This window comes from Trachypithecus francoisi, unplaced genomic scaffold, assembly GCF_009764315.1.
Source record: "Trachypithecus francoisi isolate TF-2019V2 unplaced genomic scaffold, Tfra_2.0 Lachesis_group20, whole genome shotgun sequence".
Classification (NCBI taxonomy): domain Eukaryota; kingdom Metazoa; phylum Chordata; class Mammalia; order Primates; family Cercopithecidae; genus Trachypithecus; species Trachypithecus francoisi.
Genome location: NW_022681466.1, coordinates 67,602,525 through 67,626,729, shown reverse-complemented (window position 1 = coordinate 67,626,729; position 24,205 = coordinate 67,602,525). Strand labels below are relative to the sequence as shown.

At 52.9% G+C, this 24,205-nt stretch overlaps 1 protein-coding gene across 7 annotated transcripts; it reads left to right on the top strand.

The window, feature by feature from the left end:
- The first annotated feature begins 1,734 nt into the window (after window positions 1-1,734).
- Window positions 1,735-12,838, top strand: ARRB2 (arrestin beta 2). Of its 7 annotated transcripts, none has more exons than XM_033185013.1 (15): window positions 1,735-2,054; window positions 6,023-6,078; window positions 7,002-7,062; window positions 7,176-7,220; window positions 7,441-7,637; window positions 8,237-8,296; window positions 8,698-8,765; window positions 8,892-9,027; window positions 9,266-9,350; window positions 9,618-9,690; window positions 10,610-10,747; window positions 11,556-11,639; window positions 11,733-11,812; window positions 11,890-11,980; window positions 12,286-12,838. In XM_033185013.1, the coding sequence occupies exons 8-15, from the start codon at window positions 8,983-8,985 to the stop codon at window positions 12,377-12,379; spliced, it is 690 nt and encodes a 229-aa protein (XP_033040904.1). In that variant the 5' UTR covers window positions 1,735-2,054; window positions 6,023-6,078; window positions 7,002-7,062; window positions 7,176-7,220; window positions 7,441-7,637; window positions 8,237-8,296; window positions 8,698-8,765; window positions 8,892-8,982; the 3' UTR covers window positions 12,380-12,838. The 7 variants fall into 7 exon arrangements, with proteins under 7 accessions (XP_033040904.1, XP_033040905.1, XP_033040903.1 ...); XM_033185014.1 differs by having other exon boundaries at window positions 1,794-2,054; window positions 6,048-6,078; window positions 10,610-10,616; window positions 11,926-11,980; XM_033185012.1 differs by having other exon boundaries at window positions 1,794-2,054; window positions 6,048-6,078; window positions 11,926-11,980.
- The last annotated feature ends 11,367 nt before the right edge of the window (window positions 12,839-24,205 follow it).

Genomic DNA, 24,205 nt, shown 5'->3' with positions numbered 1-24,205 from the left:
TTGTTTTGTTTGTTTTTGAGATGAAGTTTCACTATTGTCACTCAGGCTGGAGTGCAGTGGAACGATCTCAGCTCACTGCAACCTCCGCCTCCCAGGTTCAAGTGATTCTCCTGCCTCAGCCTCATGAGTAGCTGGGATTATTTGATCAGCCCACCTCGGTCTCCCAAAGTACTGGGACTACAGGTGTGAGCCACTGCGCCCGGCCCCCTCTGCTTTAAAAACCGCTACTGGTTCCTCGTGTCCTTCTGCGGGGCCCTCAGTCTCGGCCTTCATCTCCTATACAAAATCCTCCACAACCTGTTCCAGGCTTCCCCACCAACACTACGCAACAGGATGTGCCTTGTCTTTCTCTTTGGAATGCCCTGTCTTAACTTCTGCCTGGCCGGGCACGGTGGCTCACGCCTGTAATCCCAGCACTTTGGGAGGCTGAGGCGGGTGGAACACGAGGTCAGGCATTTGAGACCAGCAAGGCCAACATGATGAAACCTCGTCTCTATTAAAAATACAAAAAGTAGGCCGGGCGCGGTGGCTCAAGCCTGTAATCCCAGCACTTTGGGAGGCCGAGACGGGTGGATCACGAGGTCAGGAGATCAAGACCATCCTGGTCTACACGGTGAAACCCCGTCTCTACTAAAAAACACAAAAAACTAGCCGGGCGAGATGGCGGGCGCCTGAGTCCAGCTACTCGGAGGCTGAGGCAGGAGAATGGCGGGACCCGGAGGCGGAGCTTGCAGTGAGCCAAGATCGCGCCACTGCACTCCAGCCTGGGCTACAGAGCGAGACTCCGTCTCAAAAAAAAAAAAAAATACGAAAAGTAGCTAGGCTTTGTGGCAGGCGCCTGTAATCCCAGCTACTTGGGAGGCTGAGCAGAGAATTGCTTGAACCCGGGAGGCGGAGGTTGCAGTAAGCCGAGATCGCGCCACCGCACTCCAGCCGGGGCAACACAGCGAGACTCTATCTAAAAAAAAAGAAAAAGAAAAAAAACTTATGCACATCCTTCAGAAAGACTGTCCTCATATGTTCTCCGCTCTGGACAGCCTGCACTCCCTCCACCCCCGCCCGAGCCGAGCGCTCTTAGTGGCTGTGTCTTCTGACTCAGGCCTCTGTAACAGCATTCCTGGGTAATACCTGTGTACCTGTCTCCTCAACTATTCTAGGAAGTCAGGGGCCATGGTAATTCATGTGTGTCCCCATCGATTGGCATAGTGAATAGCATAAAATAGGCACGGATGGGTGGGTCGATAGATGGACCGATGGATGGGCGTGAGTGAGTGAGTGGATGTTAGCTGGGATAGATGGGTGAAGGAGATGGATAGTGAGAGACATTGGAAAAGGGAACCCTGCGAAGATCAAATGTAGACACCAGGAGTAGCTGACACGCTGCGGTGAAGAAGCGGGAGGGCTGGCCGCAGAAGGCGGTACGCTCCGCGTGGAGCAGGTGAGCGGCGCGCACTGAAGCAAGCATCACGCAATTGAACTGCTCACCCACGTGTTCCCCCCCACCATCCTCCTTCCCAGACGGCGCTTCAGCTCATTCCACCGCCCCCAACAGCCGGGTCGCCCCCACCGCCACTGAGAAAGCAAACAAAGGGGAGGAGACCCTTAAAGGTTCTGGATGCCGAGGGCCAATCGAAAGACTTAGATCCCCCGGAAGGCGGGCGCCTTGGTTTAGGGGGGTCCAATCGGTTTCAAGGGGTTGCGGCGGGGCGGGGAGATGGGCGGGAAGAGCGGGAGCGGGCCCCGCGCGCGGGGGAGGGCTCCCGGCTGGGACCGAGCGCGAAGGGCTGGGGGCGGAGCCAATGGCCCCGCGTGTCTGCTAGGAGAGGGCGGGCAGCGCCGCGGCGCGCGCGATCCGGCTGACGCATCTGGCCCCGGTTCCCCCAGACCAGAGCGGGGCCGGGAGGGAGGGGGAAGAGGCGAGAGCGCGGAGGGCGCGCGTGCGCATTGGCGCGGGGAGGAGCAGGGATCTTGGCAGCGGGCGAGGAGGCTGCGAGCGAGCCGCGAACCGAGCGGGCGGCGGGCGCGCGCACCATGGGGGAGAAACCCGGGACCAGGTAAGGGAGGTGGGGCCACGCGGCGAGGCATGGGCGGCGGCTCGGGGCGGGGGCTGGGACGGTCCCAGACGAGGACGCAGCGGAGAGGATCTGGGGGCCGGACGCCTGGGTCCTTAGGGACAGCGATCCGGGGCCGCACGCGCAGGTCCTCGAGGATAATGAGGTTGGGGGAAAAATGCCCGGGCTCCTGCAGAAAGCGAGGCCTGAGGGTGATCAGAAAAACCGGTGTCGGGGTTCTCTCAGGGATGTGGGGCCAGACTACTGGGCTCTCCCGTTCCCAGGAGTCTGGGCAGGCTGCGATGCAGGGACAGAGGAAGGAGCAGGTGGCTGGCCCCGAGGGGTCATGTACGGGGAGGCTGGATGCCGGGAGGGGGGATCCCCTCCAGACTCGTGCCAAGCCAATGCAAAGCCTCCTGTCCAATATCCCCCAGGTAGTCGAGCTGCCCACACCTGTCCCGAGGGCCGGGTGGCTCCTCATCCAAACTTCTACCTTCCCCTGGGTTGCCAGGAGCAACAGCTGCATCTTGGGAGAGCCCGACCCTCCCTGAAACTAGATCGTATCCCTCTCCCTGGGGGTGGGGGAGGCAGTATTCACGCTAGGCGCGCGTCCACTCCCCGGATGTTTTCTGTGCAATCGAGGCTCTTTCCTTCCACTGATACCCTGAGTTCTCTTTTTTGGTCTCTAGCAAAATCCACTTCCTGTTGTGACTCAACACCCCCAAGGGGTAAAGGGTGAATGCCTGAGTCCCAGGGGAGCAGGAGCAAAAGACAGAAAGGTTGGGGCTGTAGGCCTCAACCCAGAGGGGATCGGGAGTAGGGAATTGGTCCAGAGCTCTGGCTTGCTCTGCAAAACATCCTATCGACCCCACTTCCAACCTATAGAGTATGAGAACCCAGGTTTCTGAGCATCAAGTAGATGAGTATCAGAAAGAGATCATCAGAGAGATGATCGGTGTCCTGGATTAGGGTTTAAACATCCCAGAGAAAGGGGAAGTTGCTGACTTGTGGGAGGCCCCTGATTTCCGTTATGTGGTTCAAGGAGTGGGACAGATGGACCAAAGGGGACTGCTGACTTGACCCAATTTCCCTCACCTCCATCAAATTCTGGGCCACAGGAAATGGAGAGAATAGCAGGAAGTGTGAAAGGACATCTGCTTCAGCTGCCCCTGCCCCCATTGGGCACCTCCCTGGTCATCCCCACACTCTGCCTCCTTGGCCAGCCTAGGATCTGCACGCTGCTCCTCCTCAGCCTGGCAGGAGGTGGCTGGGTTAGGATCCAAAGGGCAGGTGCCTTGCAGCTGCTCCAGGGCAGTTGCCCCAGAGCCACACTCCAGTTGGCCCACTGACTGTGGCTGTCACAGCCCTGTGCCAGGACTCCTAATGGGAGGACACCCTGGGACAAAGAGGAAAACCAGAAGCAAAGGGGAGGGAGAACCTAGATGATGCCACAGCACTCAGCCCCCAAGTTGGGACAAAAGATAGGATGTTTATTCTAGCTGCCACCATATCGATGTTTATTCTCTTTTATTGGTTAGGAATACCTGGCGGCCTCCATACCCTTTACCTTATAATCTTTGGACAGCTTGGCTTTCTGGGAAGAAGGGACAAGTGAAGTTGTAGCAGAAACTGGGCCTATGGTAGAAACCATTTAGGGCCAAAGGCCAGGGTCATTGCTCTCCTATATGCTCCAGCTGTCAGAGCTGTAGACCAGATGGAAAGATGGTTAGGTCTTACCCAGACACTGCAGCAACCTGCCCATTGGGGTCCTCTGGGAATGGGGTGGTAGAGTTGGAGGAGGGATGGGCTAGATGGCAGGATTTCACGTTCTGCTGTCTATCTGAGGATCCTTTCCAGGGATCACTGCTGAGGCAGAGTGGATTGGAAGGAGTAAGGTGATGCTTCAAAGAACAGGCTCACAATTGGCCAGATCACTGGGGTTGCCAAACACTTCCTTACCCTCCCAGCAATGGGTGGAGTCCAGGCTTAAATTGTTTCAGCAACTGGAAAGCGAATACCCTTCAATTCAACGAACTATTGATGCCGACTACAGAGATGGATAGTGTAATATTGATTGAGAGGATGGACTCGGAGCCAGACCGCCTTGGTTTCTATTAATTCCCACCATTTACTCTCTCTGTGACCTTAAAACATTTAACCTCTCTCTGCCTCAGTTTCCTCACCTGGAATATAGAGACATTAGGACCTCCATCACTGGGTGGTTTTATTTTATTTTATTATGATGATTTTTTTTTTTTTGAGACAGAGTCTTGCTCTATCACCCAGGCTGGAGTGCAGTGACGCAATCTCGGCTCACTGCAACCTAAGGCTGGGCGCAGTGGCTCATGCATGTAATCCCAGCACTTTGGGAGGCTGAGGCGGGTGGATCACCTGAGGTCAGGAGTTGGAGATCAGCCTGGCCAACATGGGGAAACCTTGTCTCTACTAAAAAACTACAAAATACAGGCCAGACGCAGTGGCTCAAGCCCGTAATCCCAGCCCTTTGGGAGGCTGAGGCGGGCGGATCACTTGAGGTCAGGAGTTCGAGATCAGCCTGGCCAACATAGGGAAACCCCCGTCTATACTAAAAATATAAAAATTAGCAGCCAGGCGCGGTGGCTCATACCTGTAATCCCAACACTTTGGGAGGCCAAGATGGGTGGATCACGAGGTCAGGAGATCAAGACCATCCTGGCTAACACGGTGAAACCCCGTCTCTACTAAAAATACAAAAAATTAGCCGGGCGTGGTGGCGGGCACCTGTAGTCCCAGCTACTCGGGAGGCAGAGGCAGGAGAATTGCATGAACCTGGGAGGCGGAGGTTGCAGTGAGCCAAAATCGCACCACTGCACTCCAGCCTGGGCGACAGAGAGAGACTCTGTCTCAAAGAAAAAAAAAATTATCCAGGCATGATGGCAGGCACCTCTAATCCTACCTACTCAGGAGGCTGAGGCACGAGAATCGCTTGAACCCAGGAGGTGGAGGTTGCAGTGAGCTGACAGCGCGCCACTGCACTCCAGCCTTGGTGATAGAGCGAGACTCCGTCTCGGAAAAAAAAAAAAAAAATACAAAACATACCTGGGCGTGGTGGCTCACGCCTGTAATCCCAGCTGCTTGGGAGGCTGAAGCAGGAGAATCACTTAAACCTGGGAGGTGGAGGTTGCAGTGAGCCGAGATTGCGCCACTGCACTCCAGCCTGGGCAACAGAGTGAGACTCCATCTCAAAAAACAGAGTATTACAGGAGATGACACATTTGAAACAGGTGGAACAGTGCTGGGCATGGAGCAGTCACTCTGAAATGTTAGCAGCATTAGCATCTTCATGCTATGGGTGGCACTGTGCTGGAGATGCCTAAATGAATAAGGCCTCCGAGGCTCACAGTCTGAGGAGGGTGGCAGCCAACTGTCCATGTGTGCTACCACACCACAAGTAAAATATCAACAAGGTGTGACAGGAACCCAGAACAAGGAGTGACCAGAGTCTGGGCTGGGTCAGCTTCCTAAAGGCTGGGCCTTCAAATAGGCTTTTAAGCTGTTGAGGTCGGAGTTGGGGACAGTTGGAGGTGAGTAGAGTAGAGTCAAACTTGGGTAGGGCCTATGGTAGAAACTATCTGAGGGCCAAAGGCCAGGGTCGTTGCTCTCCTATATGCTCCAGCTGTCAGAGCTGTAGACCAGATGGAAAGATGGTTAGGTCTTACCCAGACACTGCGGCAACCTGCCCATTCTGGTCCTCTGGGAAGAGCCTGGGTGGTTCCTAGGGCAACCAGTGGCCATTACTAGGGAGGGACGGGGACGAAGGAGGGTGGACAAGAGAAGGAGCATTTCCCCTTGCCGCCATGTTAGAAATAGGAAGGACCTTCCGGGAAGACGGGGAAAGGGGCAGAGCTGGGCAAAGCCCTGCAGCCTCAGGCAGGAGGCCTGGGAGGGAGAGGGTCCTGGTGTGGGGTCCCTGCTGAGTCTGAGGGAGGCAGTGGGGTTCCCTTTCTGTTTTGTTAGGGTCTTCAAGAAGTCGAGCCCTAACTGCAAGGTGAGTCTCCACAGCACTTACCCTTTCGACCCTCCCTGGGCCCCAACAAAGCCCAGCCTTCCCCTAGACGATCCCCAACCTGCCCAAAGATGATCCCCAACCCCTAGCTCCCCACTTCCTGTGACAGCTAAGAGCCGACTTCCTTCCCTCCTGAAGCCCCTTGCCGCAGAGGCTGCTCAGCCTGAGCCAGCCACAGGCTGGGTGGGGCAGGCCTGGGTCCCCAAGCAGACCACAGAGGAGGAGGCCAGAAGCAAGCCATGTGCCTGTAGCCCTCCTAGGGGCCAACCCAAGCTGCGTGGGGCTGGGAAAAGTTAACAGCCCCACTCAGGCTATGGCCTGTTTATCCTAGGGGCCCCTTGAGGGGACCTCGTGAGGGTGGCAGCTGCTCTCTAGCTGGCTAGTTGGGCTGAGTTCTCCCTGAGGATCCAAAGACACACACACATAGACACACGGACACACACAGACACAAATACACACACCCCTCTGGCTGGCTGAGGATGCAAACACACACACACACACCTCGCTGGTTGGACTGAGTCCTCCCTGAGGATGCAAACACACACACACAGACACACATGCACATACATGTTCACATGCACACCTGACTGGGTGGGCTGAGGCCACACAGACACACACCTGACTGGGTGGGCTGAGGCCATACACACACACACACACACACACACACACACCGGGCTGGTGGGGAGAGGTGTGCAGAGACTAGGGGGCAGCTAAAAAGCCTTATGGCCCACTAGTCTGAGAAATGCCGCCACCCTCACTTTCCCACACTGTTGGGAGGAAACCTGGAGAAACTCCTTCCTGATAGCCCAGCCTGGAGATCCCCGGGCAGGGCAGCCAGTTTTGAGGGCTCCGATGCCCTGTCACCATCCTCCCCAATCTCCCCTGTGACCCCTTGACATCCTCAGCTCACCGTGTACTTGGGCAAGCGGGACTTCGTAGATCACCTGGACAAGGTGGACCCCGTAGGTAAGATTTCCCAGAAAGGGACAGCTCATTCCCCAAGAGGGGAAGACGTTCCCGGGCCCAGGAAAGGGGGCAGCGGCTCTTTCGGGAAGTGAGCTGGTGTGTCCCCCTCCTAGATGGCGTGGTGCTTGTGGACCCTGACTACCTGAAGGACCGCAAAGGTACTGGCCCCAAGTCCAGGGGGCTCAGGGGAAGTGGGGGCTAGGGAAGTGACATGGGCTGGCCTTGGAAGGGCACCCCAGAGAGATGGAGGCTGGAGGTGGAAGCCAGGAGTAGGGTTCAGGCAAGTTTTATGCTGCTGAGGGAGGAGCAGCGGCTGCTAGGTGCTGGGGGACTGGGTAAGTGGGGCTCCTGACCACACATCTTACCCTCCCTTGCCAGTGTTTGTGACCCTCACCTGCGCCTTCCGCTATGGCCGTGAAGACCTGGATGTGCTGGGCTTGTCCTTCCGTAAAGACCTGTTCATCGCCACCTACCAGGCCTTCCCCCCGGTGCCCAACCCGCCCCGGCCCCCCACCCGCCTGCAGGACCGGCTGCTGAGGAAGCTTGGCCAGCATGCACACCCCTTCTTCTTCACCGTGAGGATGCCCCTGCCCTCTGAGGGCCGGGGGCTGGGCTGGGACTGTTGTCTGGGGTGGGGGTAAGGCACCGCTATGGGCAGATCTGGAAGAAACAGTGAGGCAGGGACCCTAGATCCACCTCCCTTCAGGGTCCCCATGCATTCAGGAAGCCCTTGATTATCTGCCTCCTCTCTGGGTCCCTTCCTTCTTCCTTTCTCCAGCCTCTTTTTCTTTTTTTTTTTTTTTTTTTTTTGAAACAAAGTCTCACTCTGTTGCCCAGGCTGGAGTGCAGTGGCACAGTCTTGGCTCACTGCAAGCTCTGCCTCCTGGGTTCAAGCGATTCTTATGCCTCAGCCTCCTGAGTAGCTGGAATTACAGGCGTGCGCCACCACACACGACTCATTTTGTATTTTTAGTAGAGATGGGGTTTCGCCATGTTGGTCAGGCTGGTCTAGAACCCCTGACCTCAGGTGATCCGCCCACCTCGGCCTTCCCAAGTGCTGGGATTACAGGCGTGAGCCCCCGCGCCCGACCTCTCCAGCCTCGCAAGTTGAGATTTGGAGGAAGATCTGGGGGCTTTCTGGAAGAACTGAAGTCTTCTCTTTCCTCTGCCACAGATACCCCAGAATCTTCCATGCTCTGTCACACTGCAGCCAGGACCAGAGGACACAGGGAAGGTATGGGAGGAACAGCTCTGAGGGCTCCTAGGGCAGGACAGGGGCCAGCAGGAGCCTGGAGGCACCGCTGAGCCAGAGGGTGAACTGTCGAGATGCCAGGGTGGGGCCGAGGGTAGGCCAGCGTCTCCATGGAAGTGGGGTGTGTATGGTAGTGCACGTGTGACCCTGCCTCCTGCTCTCTGGACCTGCATGGATCTGGGGATGGGGGCTCCCCTTGCGCTACCATGACCAAGCCTCTGCCAGGTTCGGGGCTTTGGAGAGGAAGAAGACTCAGTCGCCAGGGTCGTGAGACCACAATGGGGCAAGAGTCCCTGCCCAAGAGGAGGGAAGGGGGAGGAAGGAAGGGGTGTGATGGTGGCAGGAGCCTTGGGTAAGATGTGGCCTTTTCTCCCACTCCCGAGGCCTGCGGTGTAGACTTTGAGATTCGAGCCTTCTGTGCTAAGTCACTAGAAGAGAAAAGCCACAAAAGGTGAGGGAAGCGACCTCCTCTATGGTGTAAGAGGAGGCTTTCCAGGAGCCCAGGCCCCGTGCGGGGGAGGAGTAGGGATCTGGGTATCTGAGGACCGACCCCCTTCTGCCCCCACCCCCATCCCAGGAACTCTGTGCGGCTGGTGATCCGAAAGGTGCAGTTCGCCCCAGAGAAACCCGGCCCCCAGCCTTCAGCAGAAACCACACGCCACTTCCTCATGTCTGACCGGTCCCTGCACCTGGAGGCTTCCCTGGACAAGGAGGTGGGGTGTGAGACGGTGACGCGGATGCCACGGTGCAGTTTAGACCCGGGGGCGGGGGGCAAAACCACACGTCAAGATGACATTTGTAAAGGAGGTTGCCTTGGCTGGGTGTGGAGAGTTGCCGTATGCTTGGGTTTGAGGGGAGGGGGCCAGAACAATGTGTCTGTGTTTGGGGACACACTGATGATGGGACCAGTGAAAACCAGATCCAATTCACCTGACCCCCTCCCCCCAAAAGCTGTACTACCATGGGGAGCCCCTCAATGTAAATGTCCACGTCACCAACAACTCCACCAAGACCGTCAAGAAGATCAAAGTCTCTGGTAGGAGGTGGGGTTTGGAAGGGGGTCTTGGGGGAGGGCGTTACTGCACAGGTGGCTCCTGGTGTGATCTCAGCCCAGGCCATTTCCCAGGGCGGGAGACCCACCAGGGCTCAAAGAATTTAGGTTGTTCCAGAATGATCCAGGGAGCCTCGGTGTTTACTGCTTCCGGGCGGGGAGCATGGGGGCCATGCCACGGGGTCTGGAGTTGTGTTGTGGGGGTGGCTTGTGCTCCATCCAGAGCTGCCTGACCCCGTCCCCCCCCCACAGTGAGACAGTACGCCGACATCTGCCTCTTCAGCACTGCCCAGTACAAGTGTCCTGTGGCTCAACTCGAACAAGAGTGAGTATTGGGAGAGACCCAGGTCCCAGTCTAGGGGAGAAGAGCAGGATCGGGAGAGTGTGAGGTGGGGGAAGAATTCTTCCTGAGCCATCTTCACTATTTTTTTTTTTTTTTTTTTTTTTGAGATGGAGTTATTGCTCTTGTTGCCCAGCCTGGAGTGCAATGGGGCGACCTCTGCTCACTGCAACCTCCACCTCCCGGGTTCAGGCGATTCTCCTGCCTCAGCCTCCCAAGTGGCTGGGACTACAGGCATGCACCACCATACCTGGCTTATTTTATTTATTTATTTTTTTTTTTTTTGAGACGGAGTCTCGCTCTGTCGCCCAGGCTGGAGTGCAGTGGCGTGATCTCAGCTCACTGCAAGCTCTGCCTCCTGGGTTCATGCCATTCTCCTGCCTCAGCCTCCCGAGTAGCTGGGACTACAGGCGCCCGCCACCTCGCCCGGCTAGTTTTTTGTATTTTTAGTAGAAACGGGTTTCACCGTGTTAGCCAGGATGGTCTCGACCTCCTGACCTCGTGATCCGCCCGCCTCAGCCTCCCAAAGTGCTGGGATTACAGGCATGAGCCACCGCGTCCTGGCTTATTTTTAATAGAGACGAAGTTTCACCACGTTGGCCAGGCTAGTCTTGAACCCCGACTTCAAGTGACCCACCCGCCATGGCCTCTCAAAGTGCTGGGATTACAGGCGTGAGCCACCGTGACCAGCCACCATCTTCACTTAAAAGGGTATTCCCTCTACAGCCAGGCACCTCTGGGCTGCTAATTTTCTTGAGCATGTTGAGCCAAAACCTACTCCCTTGTGACCTGTGCCCAAAGAGAGAAGGGACTAGTGAAGGGGAGATGCTGCTTGGGGGTGATAGGCCGCCCCTCGCCCAGTCCAGCCCCCTGAAGCGTCTTGTTCTCTTGTCCCCACCCCCAGTGACCAGGTATCTCCCAGCTCCACGTTCTGTAAGGTGTACACCATAACCCCGCTGCTCAGTGACAACCGGGAGAAGCGGGGTCTCGCCCTGGATGGGAAACTCAAACACGAGGACACCAACCTGGCTTCCAGCACCATGTGAGGGTGGGGCTGGGGCGGGTCCCCTGCAGGCCAGGGGCCAGACGTCAGTTGAGTGCTAATTATGTGCCAGGCTCTATCCTAGGTGCCAGGGATGGACAGTGAACAGAAGAGACAAAAAGAACTCTTACATTCTAGGAGAGGGAGGCTAGACAAATCCGATCAGTGGCCACTGTACAGCAGGTTTAGTGACAAGTATGCAGGAGAAAAAAGCCAGGCAGAGAAGGGAGGGATGGGGGGCAGTGAGATGCAAAGGTGAATGCGGAATAAGGACCCAGCAGAAGTAAGCAACATGGGTGAGCAGGAAAGGAGGATTCTGGTCAGAGAAAAAACAAAGACTCAGGTGGGGCAGCCTGGAGTGTTGGAGGAATGGGGAGGTGCCATCATGCCCTCGGGCAGGAGCAGCCCTGGAGGTCCCCAGCTTCACAGAGGACTGGATTTCATCTTTCCCGGTGCCTTTGTTCAGGGTTCTCACTGCACAGTCACATACAGCAGGCCCGGAAGGCAACTTAGTGAGAAGAACTAAGTAGCAGGAGAGGAGGAGGAGGTGAGGTCAGGGGCTAATGGAGAGCCAGACGGTGCAGTGCTGTTAGCGGAGAAGGACGTCAGCTTTTACAGGAGAGAAACCACAGGAGGCTCTGCATGGGGAGTGCAGTGCGCACTGTACCGTAACCGCACACCTGGGCTGCTGGGGCCCCGCGGGCCTGTGCGAGTTTGTGGTCCTGCCCAGAGGCCCCGTGGGAACCCCACGGTGGGCCAGGTGACAGGGTGATGAGCCCTGGTCTGACTCCACCACCCTCAATTGCAGCGTGAAGGAGGGTGCCAACAAGGAGGTGCTGGGAATCCTGGTGTCCTACAGGGTCAAGGTGAAGCTGGTGGTGTCTCGAGGCGGGTGAGTGTCATCGGGGGGCCTGGGTGGGGGTCACACTGGCTCTCACTAGTCCTGTGTCGTCATCCTCTTCACGATCCCTCTCCCCTTCCCCAGGGATGTCTCTGTGGAGCTGCCTTTTGTTCTTATGCACCCCAAGCCCCACGACCACACCCCCCTCCCCAGACCCCAGTCAGGTGAGCACACCACCCACCCCAAGCCCTCAGAGGGAGGGCCTGAAGCAGGGCCAGTGGAGGAAAACTGGCCCTTCCAGCACCCATCCCCACACCCCCTCTTCCCGTCCCCCCAGCGGCTCGAGAGACAGACGTCCCTGTGGACACCAACCTCATTGAATTTGATACCAAGTAAGAAACTCATTCCCCTACTTGACCCTTTTGGGACAAAGATTCCTGTAACATTCAAATCTGCCCTCCTACCTCTTCCTTGCGTTTTTGGGGGAGAAGGGGATTGCAGCATCAAATCAAGATGCCTTAGCCTTGTGAGGCTGCCTCTTGCTGCCTTTTCTTTGTCCCTTCCTGTGAATACCTCTGGTCCCACTGCTGTTCGAACGCCTCTGTCCCAGAGGCCCAGCCTGGGGGAGGGCAGGGAGTGGGAGGCTGGGAAAAGAGTCAGAAGCCCTCACCTCACACCCCTCTTTCCCACCACCAAGCTATGCCACAGATGATGACATTGTGTTTGAGGACTTTGCCCGGCTTCGGCTGAAGGGGATGAAGGATGACGACTACGATGACCAACTCTGCTAGGAAGCGGGGCAGGAAGAAGGGAGGGGATGGGGTTGGGAGAGGTGAAGGCAGGACCAAGATCCCCACTGTCACCAGGGGATTGTCCCAGCCTCTCTTCCCTTCCCCTCCACCTGGAAGCTTCTTCAACCAACCCCTTCCCACTCTCCCCCGCACCCCCCATGATACGCACTGGACCCTCTCTTGCTGAATGTGGGCATTAATTTTTTGACTGCAGCTCTGCTTCTCCAGCTCCGCAGTGGGTGGCAAGCTGTGTTCATACCTAAATTTTCTGGAAGGGGACAGTAAAAAGAGGAGTGACAGGAGGGAAAGAGGGAGACAAAACTCCCACTCAACCTCACACCAACACCTCCCATGATCACTCTGTCTGCCCCCATTCCTTCACGAGGAGACCCTTTGTGGACAAGGCTGTTTCTTTGTTTCTGAGCATAAAGAAAAAAATAAATCTTTTACTAAGCATGAGTGTGTGTTTTCTCTGTAGTGTTTAGAGATTGTATACTGTGCTTGTCCATGATTCTGTTAGCTTGTGGGGGAGGACCCAGTCTCTCTTCTGCACCCAAAAGGCACCTGACACAGAGCTCTCAGTAAATGCTTATGGGATGACTGTGCTGTGGCTGTGTTCCAAGGTAAACATCAAAACTTAACTTAGTCCAAACTCAGGGGTGAGGCGTGATAAGACCACAGAGTAAACTTAGTCATTTATAGGGGTCATCATAGCTAACCTGCCTGCAGACGGACGCTCACAGGAGCTAGCCAGAGCAGGCTCTTCCCTGTTGCGGCTGACATGCATGACCACCTGTGACCTGTTGTGACCGAGTCATGTTCATTTCCACCGTTCCTTATGGTTGCTCAAGCAGAGTGCTCCTGTGGCTCGGTGGGGCCACAACCGCGGGCCTCACCAGAAAAGCCACAGGACGTCTCTGGAGTCTGGTACCTACATTCTAACACAGAAGCTGAGGCTTAGGCAGCAAGAACATCATGCTGCCATGGGGCCCTGTCCTAGGGACCACATCCTACTGCTGCTCCTGGGACATTCATCAGGGACTCCCTGAGGCTTGACCGAAGCCCCAGGCTGGACTGGAGGGAGTTAGCATCACTCCATGAACAATTCTCACCTCCATCATCTGCTTCCACTCATGTAGGCCAACCTTCCTCCTAAAGCTCCTTCATTCATTCCACAAACAATCTTGATTTGAGTCCCTACAAGGTATGAGGCATAGTATAGCAGTAGAAGGAAAAAAAACCTTAATTCATTCCCCCTTTTTTTTTTTTTTTTGATACCGAGTCTCAGTCTGTCGCCCAGGCTGGAGTGCAATGACGCCATCTTGGCTCACTGTAACCTCCGCCTCCCGGGTTCAAGCGATTCTCCTGCCTCAGTCTCCCGAGTAGCTGGGATTACAGGCGCCCGCCACGACTCCCAGCTAATTTTTGTATTTTTAATAGAGACGGTGTTTCACCATGTTGGTCAGGCTGTTCTCAAACTCCTCACCTCAAGTGATCCACCCACCTCGGCCTCCCAAAGTGCTGGGATTACAGGTGTGAGATACCATACCCGGCCTCCCTGGTTACGTAACTACAATTTCTATGCTTCAGAGGAGAAGTACCGGAGCTAGGAGAATGCGTGACAGGGAGTTCTGAGCTAGGCTGGGTTTGGGGAAGATTTTCCTGAGAAAGTGACCTTTAAGCAGAGAAGTGAAAGATGAGGGGAGTTCGGGGACGGTGCAGGGATGAGCATTCTGGACAATGGCAGTGTCGTGTGAAGGCAGGAGGAAACAGAACATCTGGAACCTGAAGAGGCCAGAGAGACTGAGACAGAGACAGCCAGAGGCGAAGTCGTTCCTTCTGGCTGCTGAGCCAGATGGGGGCGGCTCGCACAGGCCTTTAAGTCTATGTTATGGTTTACGACGTCTAGTTAAATCGCCATTTACCCACAAGCTTTAAGTGCTGCCCAAAGGCCCATGACCTTGCTTACCCCGCCACAGCAGCAGCCTCCCCTGCAGACCCTGGACTTTCTCATGCGGGAACCATCCCCTCTAAAACCATCTCCCAGCATCCCTCCCGCTCCCGTGCACCTGCTCCTTGACCTCTAAGCCCAGGGACCTCAATTTTTTTTTTTTTTTTTGAGACAAAGTCTTGCTCTGTCACCCAGGCATGGCATGATCTTGGCTCACTATAACCTCTGCCTCCTGGGTTCAAGCAATTCTCCTGCCTCAGTCTCCCCAGGAGCTAGGATTACAGGCGCCTGCCACCACACCCAGCTAATTTTTGTATTTTTAGTAGAGATGGGGTTTCACCACGTTGGCCAGGCTGGTCTCGAACTCCTGACCTCGTGATTCACTCACCTCGGCCTTCCAAAGTGCTGGAATTACAGGCATGAGCCACCGCGCCCGGCCTTTTTTTTTTTTTTTTTTTTGAGATGGTGTCTCGCTTTGTCACCCAGGCTGGAGTGCAACGGCACAATCTTGGCTCACTGCAACCTTCGCCTCCCGGGTTCAAGCAAGTCTTCTGCCTCAGCTTCCCGAATGACTGGGACTACAGGTGCACACCACCAGGACCAGCTAATTTTTGTATTTTTAGTAGAGACAAGGTTTCACCACATTGGCCAGGCTGGTCTCGAACTCCTGATCTCCTGATCCGCCCACCTCGGCCCCCCAAAGTGCTGGGATTACAGGCGTGAGCCACCGCGCCCAGCCGATCTCAACTTTTTTCAGGAGAATCAGAACCCTCGGGGTGCCATGGTAAAAATCCAGAGTCAGGCTCCACCTTTCCAGATTCTGAGTCAGGAGGTCCCAAGAAGAATCCAAAAATCTAGATTTTTAATTAGTACACACTTTGAAAAACTGCCCTTTTTATTTATTTTATTTATTGATTATCTTTTTTTGAGATGGAGTCTCATTTTGCCGCCCAGGCTGGAGTCTACTGGGGCAATCTCCGCTCACTGCAACCTCCACCTCCCGGGTTCAAGCCGTTCTCCTGCCTCAGCCTCCCAAATAGCTGGGATTACAAGTGCATGCCACCATGCCCGGCTAATTTTTGTATTTTTATAGAGCCAAGATCTCACCATTGCACTCCAGCATCAGCGACAAGAGCGAAACTCTGTCTCAATAAATAAACAAACAAACAAATAAATAAATACATAAATAAATAGTCTAATTCAAAGGCATTTAGTATACTCACGATGTTGTACAACTATCACCTCTGTCTAGTTCCAAACATTCGGCTTCCTGTATTTTTAATAAAACATAAATGTTTAAAATTTTTCTTTCTTAAGGCCGGGCGCAGTGACTCACACCTGTAATTTGTAATCCCAGCTACTCGGGAGGCTGAAGCAGGAGAATCACTTGAACCCGGGAGACGGAGGTTGCAGTGAGCCAAGATCGTGCCACAGCACTCTAGCCGGGGTAACAAGAACAAAACTCCATCTCAAAAAAAAAAATTATTTTTGGTTTTTAGGTTCATACACTAGGAAAATTTTCTATTTTCATGTAGTCAGTTATAATAGCCACTAAAAAAAAAAAAAAAAAAAGCTTATGCTGGGGCGTGGCGGCTCACGCCTGTAATCCCAACACTTTGGGAGACCGAGATGGGCGGATCACGAGGTCAGGAGATTGAGACCATCCTGGCTAACATGGTGAAACTCCGTCTCTACTAAAAAATTAGCCGGGCGTGGTGGCGGGCGCCTGTAGTCCCAGCTACTCGGGAGGCTGAAGCAGGAGAATGGCTTGAACCCGGGAGGCAGAGATTGCAGTGAGCAGAGATTGGGCCACTGCACTCCAGCCTGGGTGACACAGCGAGACTCCGTCTCAAAAAAAAACAATGACAATAACAAAAAACAGTTTATTGGGTTTTTTGTCACAAAGCTTTTGGCCCTTCTGTTTTCTCACTATTTGACACTTCCTTTTCTTTCCAGACTATGCTTCAAGATCATCATATCAACCCCTATCTCGTCAGCACACTCGACCCTCCATTCACGATCGTGTTCTCAATCCACAGCCTGGATTCATCCAATTATCTCCCTTCTCTGCTCTGAACACAGGGGTTGGTGCTCATACAACGGCTTATTTGTTCATTCAACACATTATTCTTTTTTTTTTTTTTTCGAGACAGAGTTCTCGCTGTGTCACCCAGGCTGCAGTGCAGTGGCCCAATCTCGACTCACCACAACCTCCGCCTCCTGGGTTCAAGCGATTCTCCTGACTCAGCCTCCCAAGTAGCTGGAATTACAAGCGCCCACCACCCCACCCGGCTAATTTTTGTATTTTTAGTAGAGACGGGGTTTCACCATGTTGGCCAGGCTGGTCTCAAACTCCTGGCCTCATGTCATCCACCTGCCTCAGCCTCCCAAAGTGCTGGGATTACAGGCATCAGCCACTGTGCCTGGCCAACAAACTTTTTTGAATACATTCTAGGTACCAGACACTAGGTACGAATCTGGGGCTGCTAAAAATATATGGTCTCTAACCCAAGGTGGGCCCCCAATGCCAGATAAGCTCTTTCTCTCCAAGTCTCTGGTTACTTCCCTCTCCTGCTCCCATCCTATGCACTAATTCTCTCTCTTTTTTTTTTTTTTTAAAGATGGAATTTCACTCTTTTTGTCCAGGCTGGAGTGCAACAGCACAATCTCGGCTCACTGCAACCTCTACCTTCCTAATTCAAGCAATTCTCCTACCTCAGCCTCCTGAGTAGCTGGGATTATAGACGCCTGCCACCACGCCCGGCTAATTTTTGTATTTTTAGTAGAGACAGGGTTTCACCATGTTGGCCAGGCTGGTCTCAAACTCCTGACCTCAGGTGATTCCCCGCCTCAGCCTCCCAAAGTGGTAAGATTACAGGTGTGAGCGCCCAGCTACCTACACACTAATTTTCTGCCTTCCTCATGCTCAAAGTGACTTCTGTTTTTCACAGAGATTAGGCAATGAAGAATGAATAATTTCAATTTCCCACCTCCTACTGACAAACAGTGACATCTACACCAATTCTCCTACACAACCAAGGTTAAGATGCCCTCTCCAGTTCAAAGCGAATCCCTCCACCTGTGCTCAGATGGCTGTCCTCCCACCTCCACTGAGACCTTGATCCACCAAACCACACCCCTCTCCAACCTGTGTCTGTGGCTCTTCCTCCATGGTAAATAAGCCCACATAAGTCTCTTCTATTTAAGGAAAGAGGGAGGGAAGAAGAAAAAAAAGAGGAAGAAGGAAAGGGGAAACCAAACAAAACACTCTCCTCTACACTTATGTCTCTTACTTATTTCCTCTCTTCTTTGTTTTTTTGTTTATTTTGTTTTTTGAGACAGAGTTCCGCTCTGGTCACCCAGGCTGGAGTGCAATGGCAAGATCTCGGCTTAATGTAACCTCCGCCTCCCAGGTTCAAGTGATTCTCCAGCCTCAGCCTCCTGAGTAGTTTGGATTACAGGCACCCAACACCATATCCAGCTAATTTTTGTATTTTTAGTAGAGATGGAGTTTCACCATGTTGGCCAGGTTGGTCTCGAACTCCTGACCTCGTGATCCACCCGCCTCGGCCTCCCAAAGTGCTGGGATTACAGGCATGAGCCACCACGCCCACGCCCTCTCTTACTTTTCATTCTTTCTTTACTTTTTGTTTTCAGAGTTATGTATACACATAAAGAGTCAGATAGTACTACAAGACCTATTCCAATAAAAAGCAGACCCTTCCCATTCTAATTTCCTCCTCCTCAGAGGCAACTACTGTCACTATCTTTTTTTTGAGACAGGGTCTTGCTCTGTCACCCTTGGCATGATCCCAGCTTACTGCAGCCTCCTCCATGCCCCAGGCTGAAGAGATCCTCCTACCTCATCCTCCCAAGTAACTGGGACTACAAGTGCAAAAGCCACCATGCCCAGATAGTTTATTTATTTTTATTTTTATTTATTTATTTTTTTGAGACAGAGTCTCACTCTGCCACCAAGGCTGGAGTGCAGTGGCACTGTGTCAGCTCACTGCAACCTCCATCTCCTGGATTCAAGCAATTCTCCTGCTTCAGCCTCCCAAGTAGCTGGGATTACAGGCGTCCACCACACCATGCCTGGCTAATTTTTATATTTTTAGTAGAGATGGAGTTCCACCGTGTTGGCCAGGCTGGTCTCAAACTCCTGACCTCAAGTGATCTGCTCGCCTCGGCCTCCTAAAGTGCTAGGATTACAGGTGTGAGCCACTGCACCCGGCCAGTTTTTTTTATTTTTTGTAGAGATGGGGTCTCCTCATGTTGCTCAGGCTATGCCCGGCCTACTTTCACCACCTTTAGATGTTTATTTTGGCATTTACCTCCCTATCTCTAAACATGCTTATTTGGCAACTTCTTGATTTTTGTTTTTGTTTGTTTTTTATTTTGAGACAGAGTCTCGCTCTGTTGCCCAGGCTGGAGTGCAATGGCGCAATCTCGGCTCACTGCAACCTCTGCCTCCCAGGTTCAAGTGATTCTCCTGCCTCAGCCTCCTGAGTACCTGGGACTACAGACGCGTGCCACCACGCCCAGCTAATTTTTGTATTTGTAGTAGAGATGGGGTTTCACCGTGTTGGCCAGGCTGGTCTCGAACTCCCGACCTCAGGTGATCCGCCAGCCCTGGCCTCCCAAAGTGCTGGGATTACAGGTGTGAGCCACTACACCTGGCTCGTGTGATAGATTTTTTTCATTACTTCCCTCATGGTTTGATTTTTCTAGGGTGTTTTTGTTTTGTTTTGTTTTCGAGACGGAGTCTTGCTCCAAATTGCAGTGTTACTGATACCTTCCAGTCTTCTGAAAATAATGTTCTTGGAGGAAGGGATCAAGAAATGTGGCACCATCATTTAAATTCCCTCAGGACCAAATCTATTGGACACATAAACAATAGCAACAACATCTACTTTCAATAAAATGTTGGCATTGCTCTCTGCCAATTACCTTGAGAGCCTGACTCAGGAATGAAAAGCTCTATGCTTACCCCGGCCTCGAGCTCCTGACCTCAAGTGATCCCCCGGCCTTGGCCTCCAAAAGTGCTGGGATTACAGGCGTGCGCCAGCACGCCCAGCCAAGGCTGCTTTTTTGGATTCAATCATGTTTTATACTATCTCTTACCTAAGAACTTGAAAGTTGTTCCCACCTCCCCCTTTTTATTTTGGTTTCTCTCTTTCGTGTTAGAAAGTTTCTTTAAATACCTAGAAATCTTTGCTTTCTGCTCACATTTTTTTTTTTTTTGAGACGGAGTCTCGCTCTGTCGCCCAGGCTGGAGTGCCGTGGTCGGATCTCAGCTCACTGCAAGCTCCGCCTCCCGGGTTTACGCCATTCTCTCGCCTCAGCCTCCCGAGTAGCTGGGACTACAGGCGCCCGCCATCTCGCCCGGCTAATTTTTTTGTATATTTTAGTAGAGACGGGGTTTCACCGTGTTAGCCAGGATGGTCTCGATCTCCTGACCTCGTGATCCGCCCGTCTCGGCCTCCCAAAGTGCTGGGATTACAGGCTTGAGCCACCGCGCCCGGCCTCTGCTCACATTTGAGAGCGGGTGCTTAGCGTGACATGGTGGCTCACATCTGTAGTCCCAGCTACTCAGGAGGCTGCGACAGGAAGATCACTTGAGCCCAGGAGTTCAGGACTACAGTGAACTATGATTGTGCCACTGCACTCCAGCCTGGGTGACAGAGAGAGGCCCTATCTCAAGAAATAAAAAAAAAAAAAAAGAGTGAGGTGCTAAGAAGTTGATTAGAATTTCCATGTACACAGTTGGGACTTACCAACTGTGAGTTTCACTATGAGGTCATCTGGCCAACTGACTGGTTGGAGAGCCCCTGACGTTCATATCCTGAGGTCTTTTCTCATTTATCAAATTCCCCAGAGAAGAGTCTTCCAGTCTCTTACCTGAAAAGTATAAGCCTTGCTGCTGGAGTTCTGGAAACTACTACTCACTATATAAACTTTCAAGGTGGGGGGTTTTGTTTGTTTGTTTTTGATACAGGGTCTCACTCTGTCACCCAGGCTGGAGAGCAGTGGTGTGATCAGGACTCACCGCAGTCTAAACTCCCAGGCTCAAGCAATCCTCCCATCTCAGCCCCCTCCAAGTAGCTGGGACTAGTTTTGTATTTTTTGTAGAGTTAGGATCCCACTATGTTGCCCAGGCTGGTCTCAAACTCCTGGGCTCAAGTGATCCTCCTGCCTTGGTCTCCAAAAGTGTTAGAAAGACAGGCATGAGCCAACTCATCTGGCCCTAAACTTGCTTTTGTTTTCTTTTTTTGAGACGAAGTCTCGCTCTGTCTTCCAGGCTGGAGTGCAGTGGCACAGTCTCGGCTCACTGCAGCCTCCACCTTCCAGGTTCAATCAATTCTCTTGCCTCAGCCTCCCAAGTAGCTGGAATTACAGGGGTCCACCACCGTGCCCGGCTAATTTTTGTAGAGATGGGGGTTTCACCATGTTGCCCACGCTGGTCTCGAACTCCTGACCTGAGGTGATCCTCCCGCCTCGGCCTCCCAAAGTGCTGGGATTACAAGCGTGAACCACTGCACCCAGCCTAATCTCTGTTTTCAACGCAGTGCTCTTGCCCTCAACTGTACTCAGGTGCTCTCTAAGCTAAAAACCTGTTTTCCATTTCCAACAAAGAAACCTCCAGTATTCTGATGGGTTGGGGGAGATCAGTTGCCAAGATACATAGAGTCAATAAAGAGGTCTGGAAGTCTAACTTCAAATAATCCTCCTAATTTTAGTACCACTTTCACCCCAGTTGTACATGATGCTACTAATTTCATGGTAAATCAGGTTGCTTGTAAGCTTTCTTTGCTGCTGGCTTAGTTACCACTTGACTACAAAATCAGTCTGTTTTCCAACATCCGTCTAAAGTTTTGCTATTAACTCCTCTCCCTTTGACTCCTTTTAAAAACAACTTTAGGGCTGGGCGCGGTGGCTCACACCTGTAATCCCAGCACTTTGGGAGGCCGAGACGGGCGGATCACGAGGTCAGGAGATCGAGACCATCCTGGCTAACACGGTGAAACCCCGTCCCTGCTAAGAAATACAAAAAACTAGCCGGGCGAGGTGGCGGGCGCCTGTAGTCCCAGCTACTCGGAGGCTGAGCCAGGAGAATGGCGTGAACCCGGGGGGGCAGAGCTTGCAGTGAGCTGGGGTCCGGCCACTGCACTCCAGCCTGGGCGACAGAGCAAGACTCCGTCTCAAAAATAAATAAATAAATAAATAAATAAATAAATAAATAAATAAATAAAAACAACTTTAGGCCAGGCACAGTACGCTCACACTCATAATCCTGGCACTTTGGGAGGCCAAGGCAGGAGGATCCTTTGAGTTCAGGAGTTCAAGACCAGCACAGGCAACACAATGAGACCCTGTCTCTACAAAAAAAAATTAAAAATTAGCCACATGTGGTGGCACACACCTATGGTCCTAACTCTTCAGAAGGCTGAAGTGGGAGGATCACTTGAGCTTGGGAGTTTGAGGCTGCAGTGAGCCATGAATGAGCCACTGCATTCCAGCCTGGGCAGCAGAGTAAGACCTTGTCTCAAAAAATACATTTAAAAAAAAAAACCACTTTACTGTCATTTTATTAGCTTTTAGGGAAGGATTAAGTCAAATGCCAGACCTATCAAGTGTTTTGTTTTTTGAGACAAGGTCTCGCTCTGTCATCCAGGCTGGAGTGCAGTGGCACAATCCATGGCTTACTGCACCCTCGACCTCTCAGGCTCAAGAAATCCTCCCATCTCAGCCTCCCAAGAAGCTGGGAAGACAGGTGTCAGCCACCAAGCCTGGCTATTTTTTTAAAAATTTTTTAAATATTTATATTTATATATTATTATTATTTATTTATTATTTATTTATTTATTTATTTATTTGAGACGGAGTTTCACTCTTGTAGCCCAGGCTGGAGTGTAATGGCACAATCTCAGCTCACCGCAACCTCTGCCTCCCAGGTTCAAGCGATTCTCCTGCCTCGGCCTCCCAGGTAGCTGGGATTACAGGCCTGCGCCACCATGCCCAGCTACTTTTGCATTTTTAGTAGAGACGGGAGTTTCTCCATGTTGGTCAGGCTGGTCTTGAACTCCTGACCTCAGGTGATTCACCCACCTCGGCCTACCAAAGGGCTGGGATTATAGGCGTGAGCCACTGCACCCAGCCTTTATTTTTTTAAATATAGGAGATAGGGTCTCACTATATTGCCTAGGCTGGTCTCAAAGTCCTTAGTTCAAGTGATCCTCCCGCCTCAGCCTCTCAAAGAGCTGAAATTACAGGAGTGAGCCAACATGCCCAGCCCCCCAATTTTTTTTTTTTTTTTTTTTTTTTGAGACGGAGTCTCGCTTTGTCGCCCAGGCTGGAGTGCAGTGGCGCGATCTCGGCTCACTGCAAGCTCTGCCTCCTGGGTTTACGCCATTCTCCTGCCTCAGCCTCCCGAGTAGCTGGGACTACAGGCACCCGCCATCTCGCCCGGCTAGTTTTTTGTATTTTTTTTAGTAGAGACGGGGTTTCACCATGTAGGCCAGGATGGTCTCGATCTCCTGACCTCGTGATCCACCCGTCTCGGCCTCCCAAAGTGCTGGGATTACAGGCTTGAGCCACCGCGCCCGGCCCCAGCCCCCCAATTTTTTTATAAAGACAGTATCTCACTACATTCCCCAGGCTAGATCATTCAGTTTAACTGAGTATAATCTTCATTTGCTAACCTTGGGCAAAATGGTTTCATTCTTGATAATCTTCTATAAACTGTTACAAGAGATCTTTCCAAAAAAGGTAATTCTGGGCCGGGCACGGTGGCTCAAGCCTGTAATCCCAGCATTTTGGGAGGCCGAGACGGGCGGATCACGAGGTCAGGAGATCAAGACCATCCTGGCTAACACGGTGAAACCCCGTCTCTACTAAAAAATACAAAAAACTAGTGGGGCGAGGTGGCAGGCGCCTGTAGTCCCAGCTACTCGGGAGGCTGAGTCAGGAGAATGGCGTAAACCCGGGAGGCGGAGCTTGCAGTGAGCTGAGATCCGGCCACTGCACTCCAGCCTGGGCCACAGAGCAAGACTCCGTCTCAAAAAAAAAAAAAAAGGTAATTCTGGTCATAATACACTTCTTAAAAACACTTTAAAGGCACAAATGCCTTCAAATGTGAGTCCAAAGTACTTGGCTTCCAAGACTTTTCCTGATTCCGCTCCTCTCTCCAGCCTCACCATTATCATACCTTAACCCCCATCACACTCCATTCACTCCAGGCAGACAGAATCCCTTGCTGGACTCCACATGCGCTGGGCCGGGCACAGCACCATGCTCTTGCCTATTCCGTCTCCCTTTTCCAGTACAAGCTCTCATCCACGTAGCTCACCTTTAAGATTGAACTCACACCTGTAATCCCAGCGCTTTGGGAGGTCGGAGCAGGTGGATCACTTGAGGTCAGGAGTTCGAGACCAGCCTGGCCAACATGGTGAAACCCCCGCCTCTACTGAAAATACAAAAATTAGCCGGGCGTGGTGGCGGGCGCCTGTAATCCCAGGTACTCAGGAAGCTGAGGCAGGAGAATCGGTTGAACCTGGGAGGTGGAGGTTGCAGTGAGAGAGATCTTACCACTACACTCCAACCAGGGCGACAGAGTGAGACTCTGTCTGATAAATAAATAAACTCATGTGTAATAAACTAAATAGAGGCCACAGACGGTGTCAGGAAGGCGGACAGGTCCGAATGGCCTCGGGCGAGGGGATATTCCACTGTCGCCTCTGACTACAGGTGGTCCTGTGGCTGAGGCGCCGCGGGCCCTGGGAGTTGTAGTCCACCAGGTGGACCGAGTGGGGGAAAGGCTGCGCTGAGCATCCTGGGAATTGTAGTGCTCCCTACACGGTGCCCTCTGCGCAGGC

Excerpts from the sequence above, each read along its gene's own strand:
- ARRB2 (XM_033185009.1), top strand. The coding sequence starts at position 2,084 with ATGGGCGGCGGCTCGGGGCGGGGGCTGGGACGGTCCCAGACGAGGACG. Across the intron at positions 9,028-9,265 it reads AGGCTTCCCTGGACAAGGAG|CTGTACTACCATGGGGAGCC; the intron begins GTGGGGTGTGAG and ends TCCCCCCAAAAG. Across the intron at positions 11,640-11,732 it reads CTGGTGGTGTCTCGAGGCGG|GGATGTCTCTGTGGAGCTGC; the intron begins GTGAGTGTCATC and ends CCCCTTCCCCAG.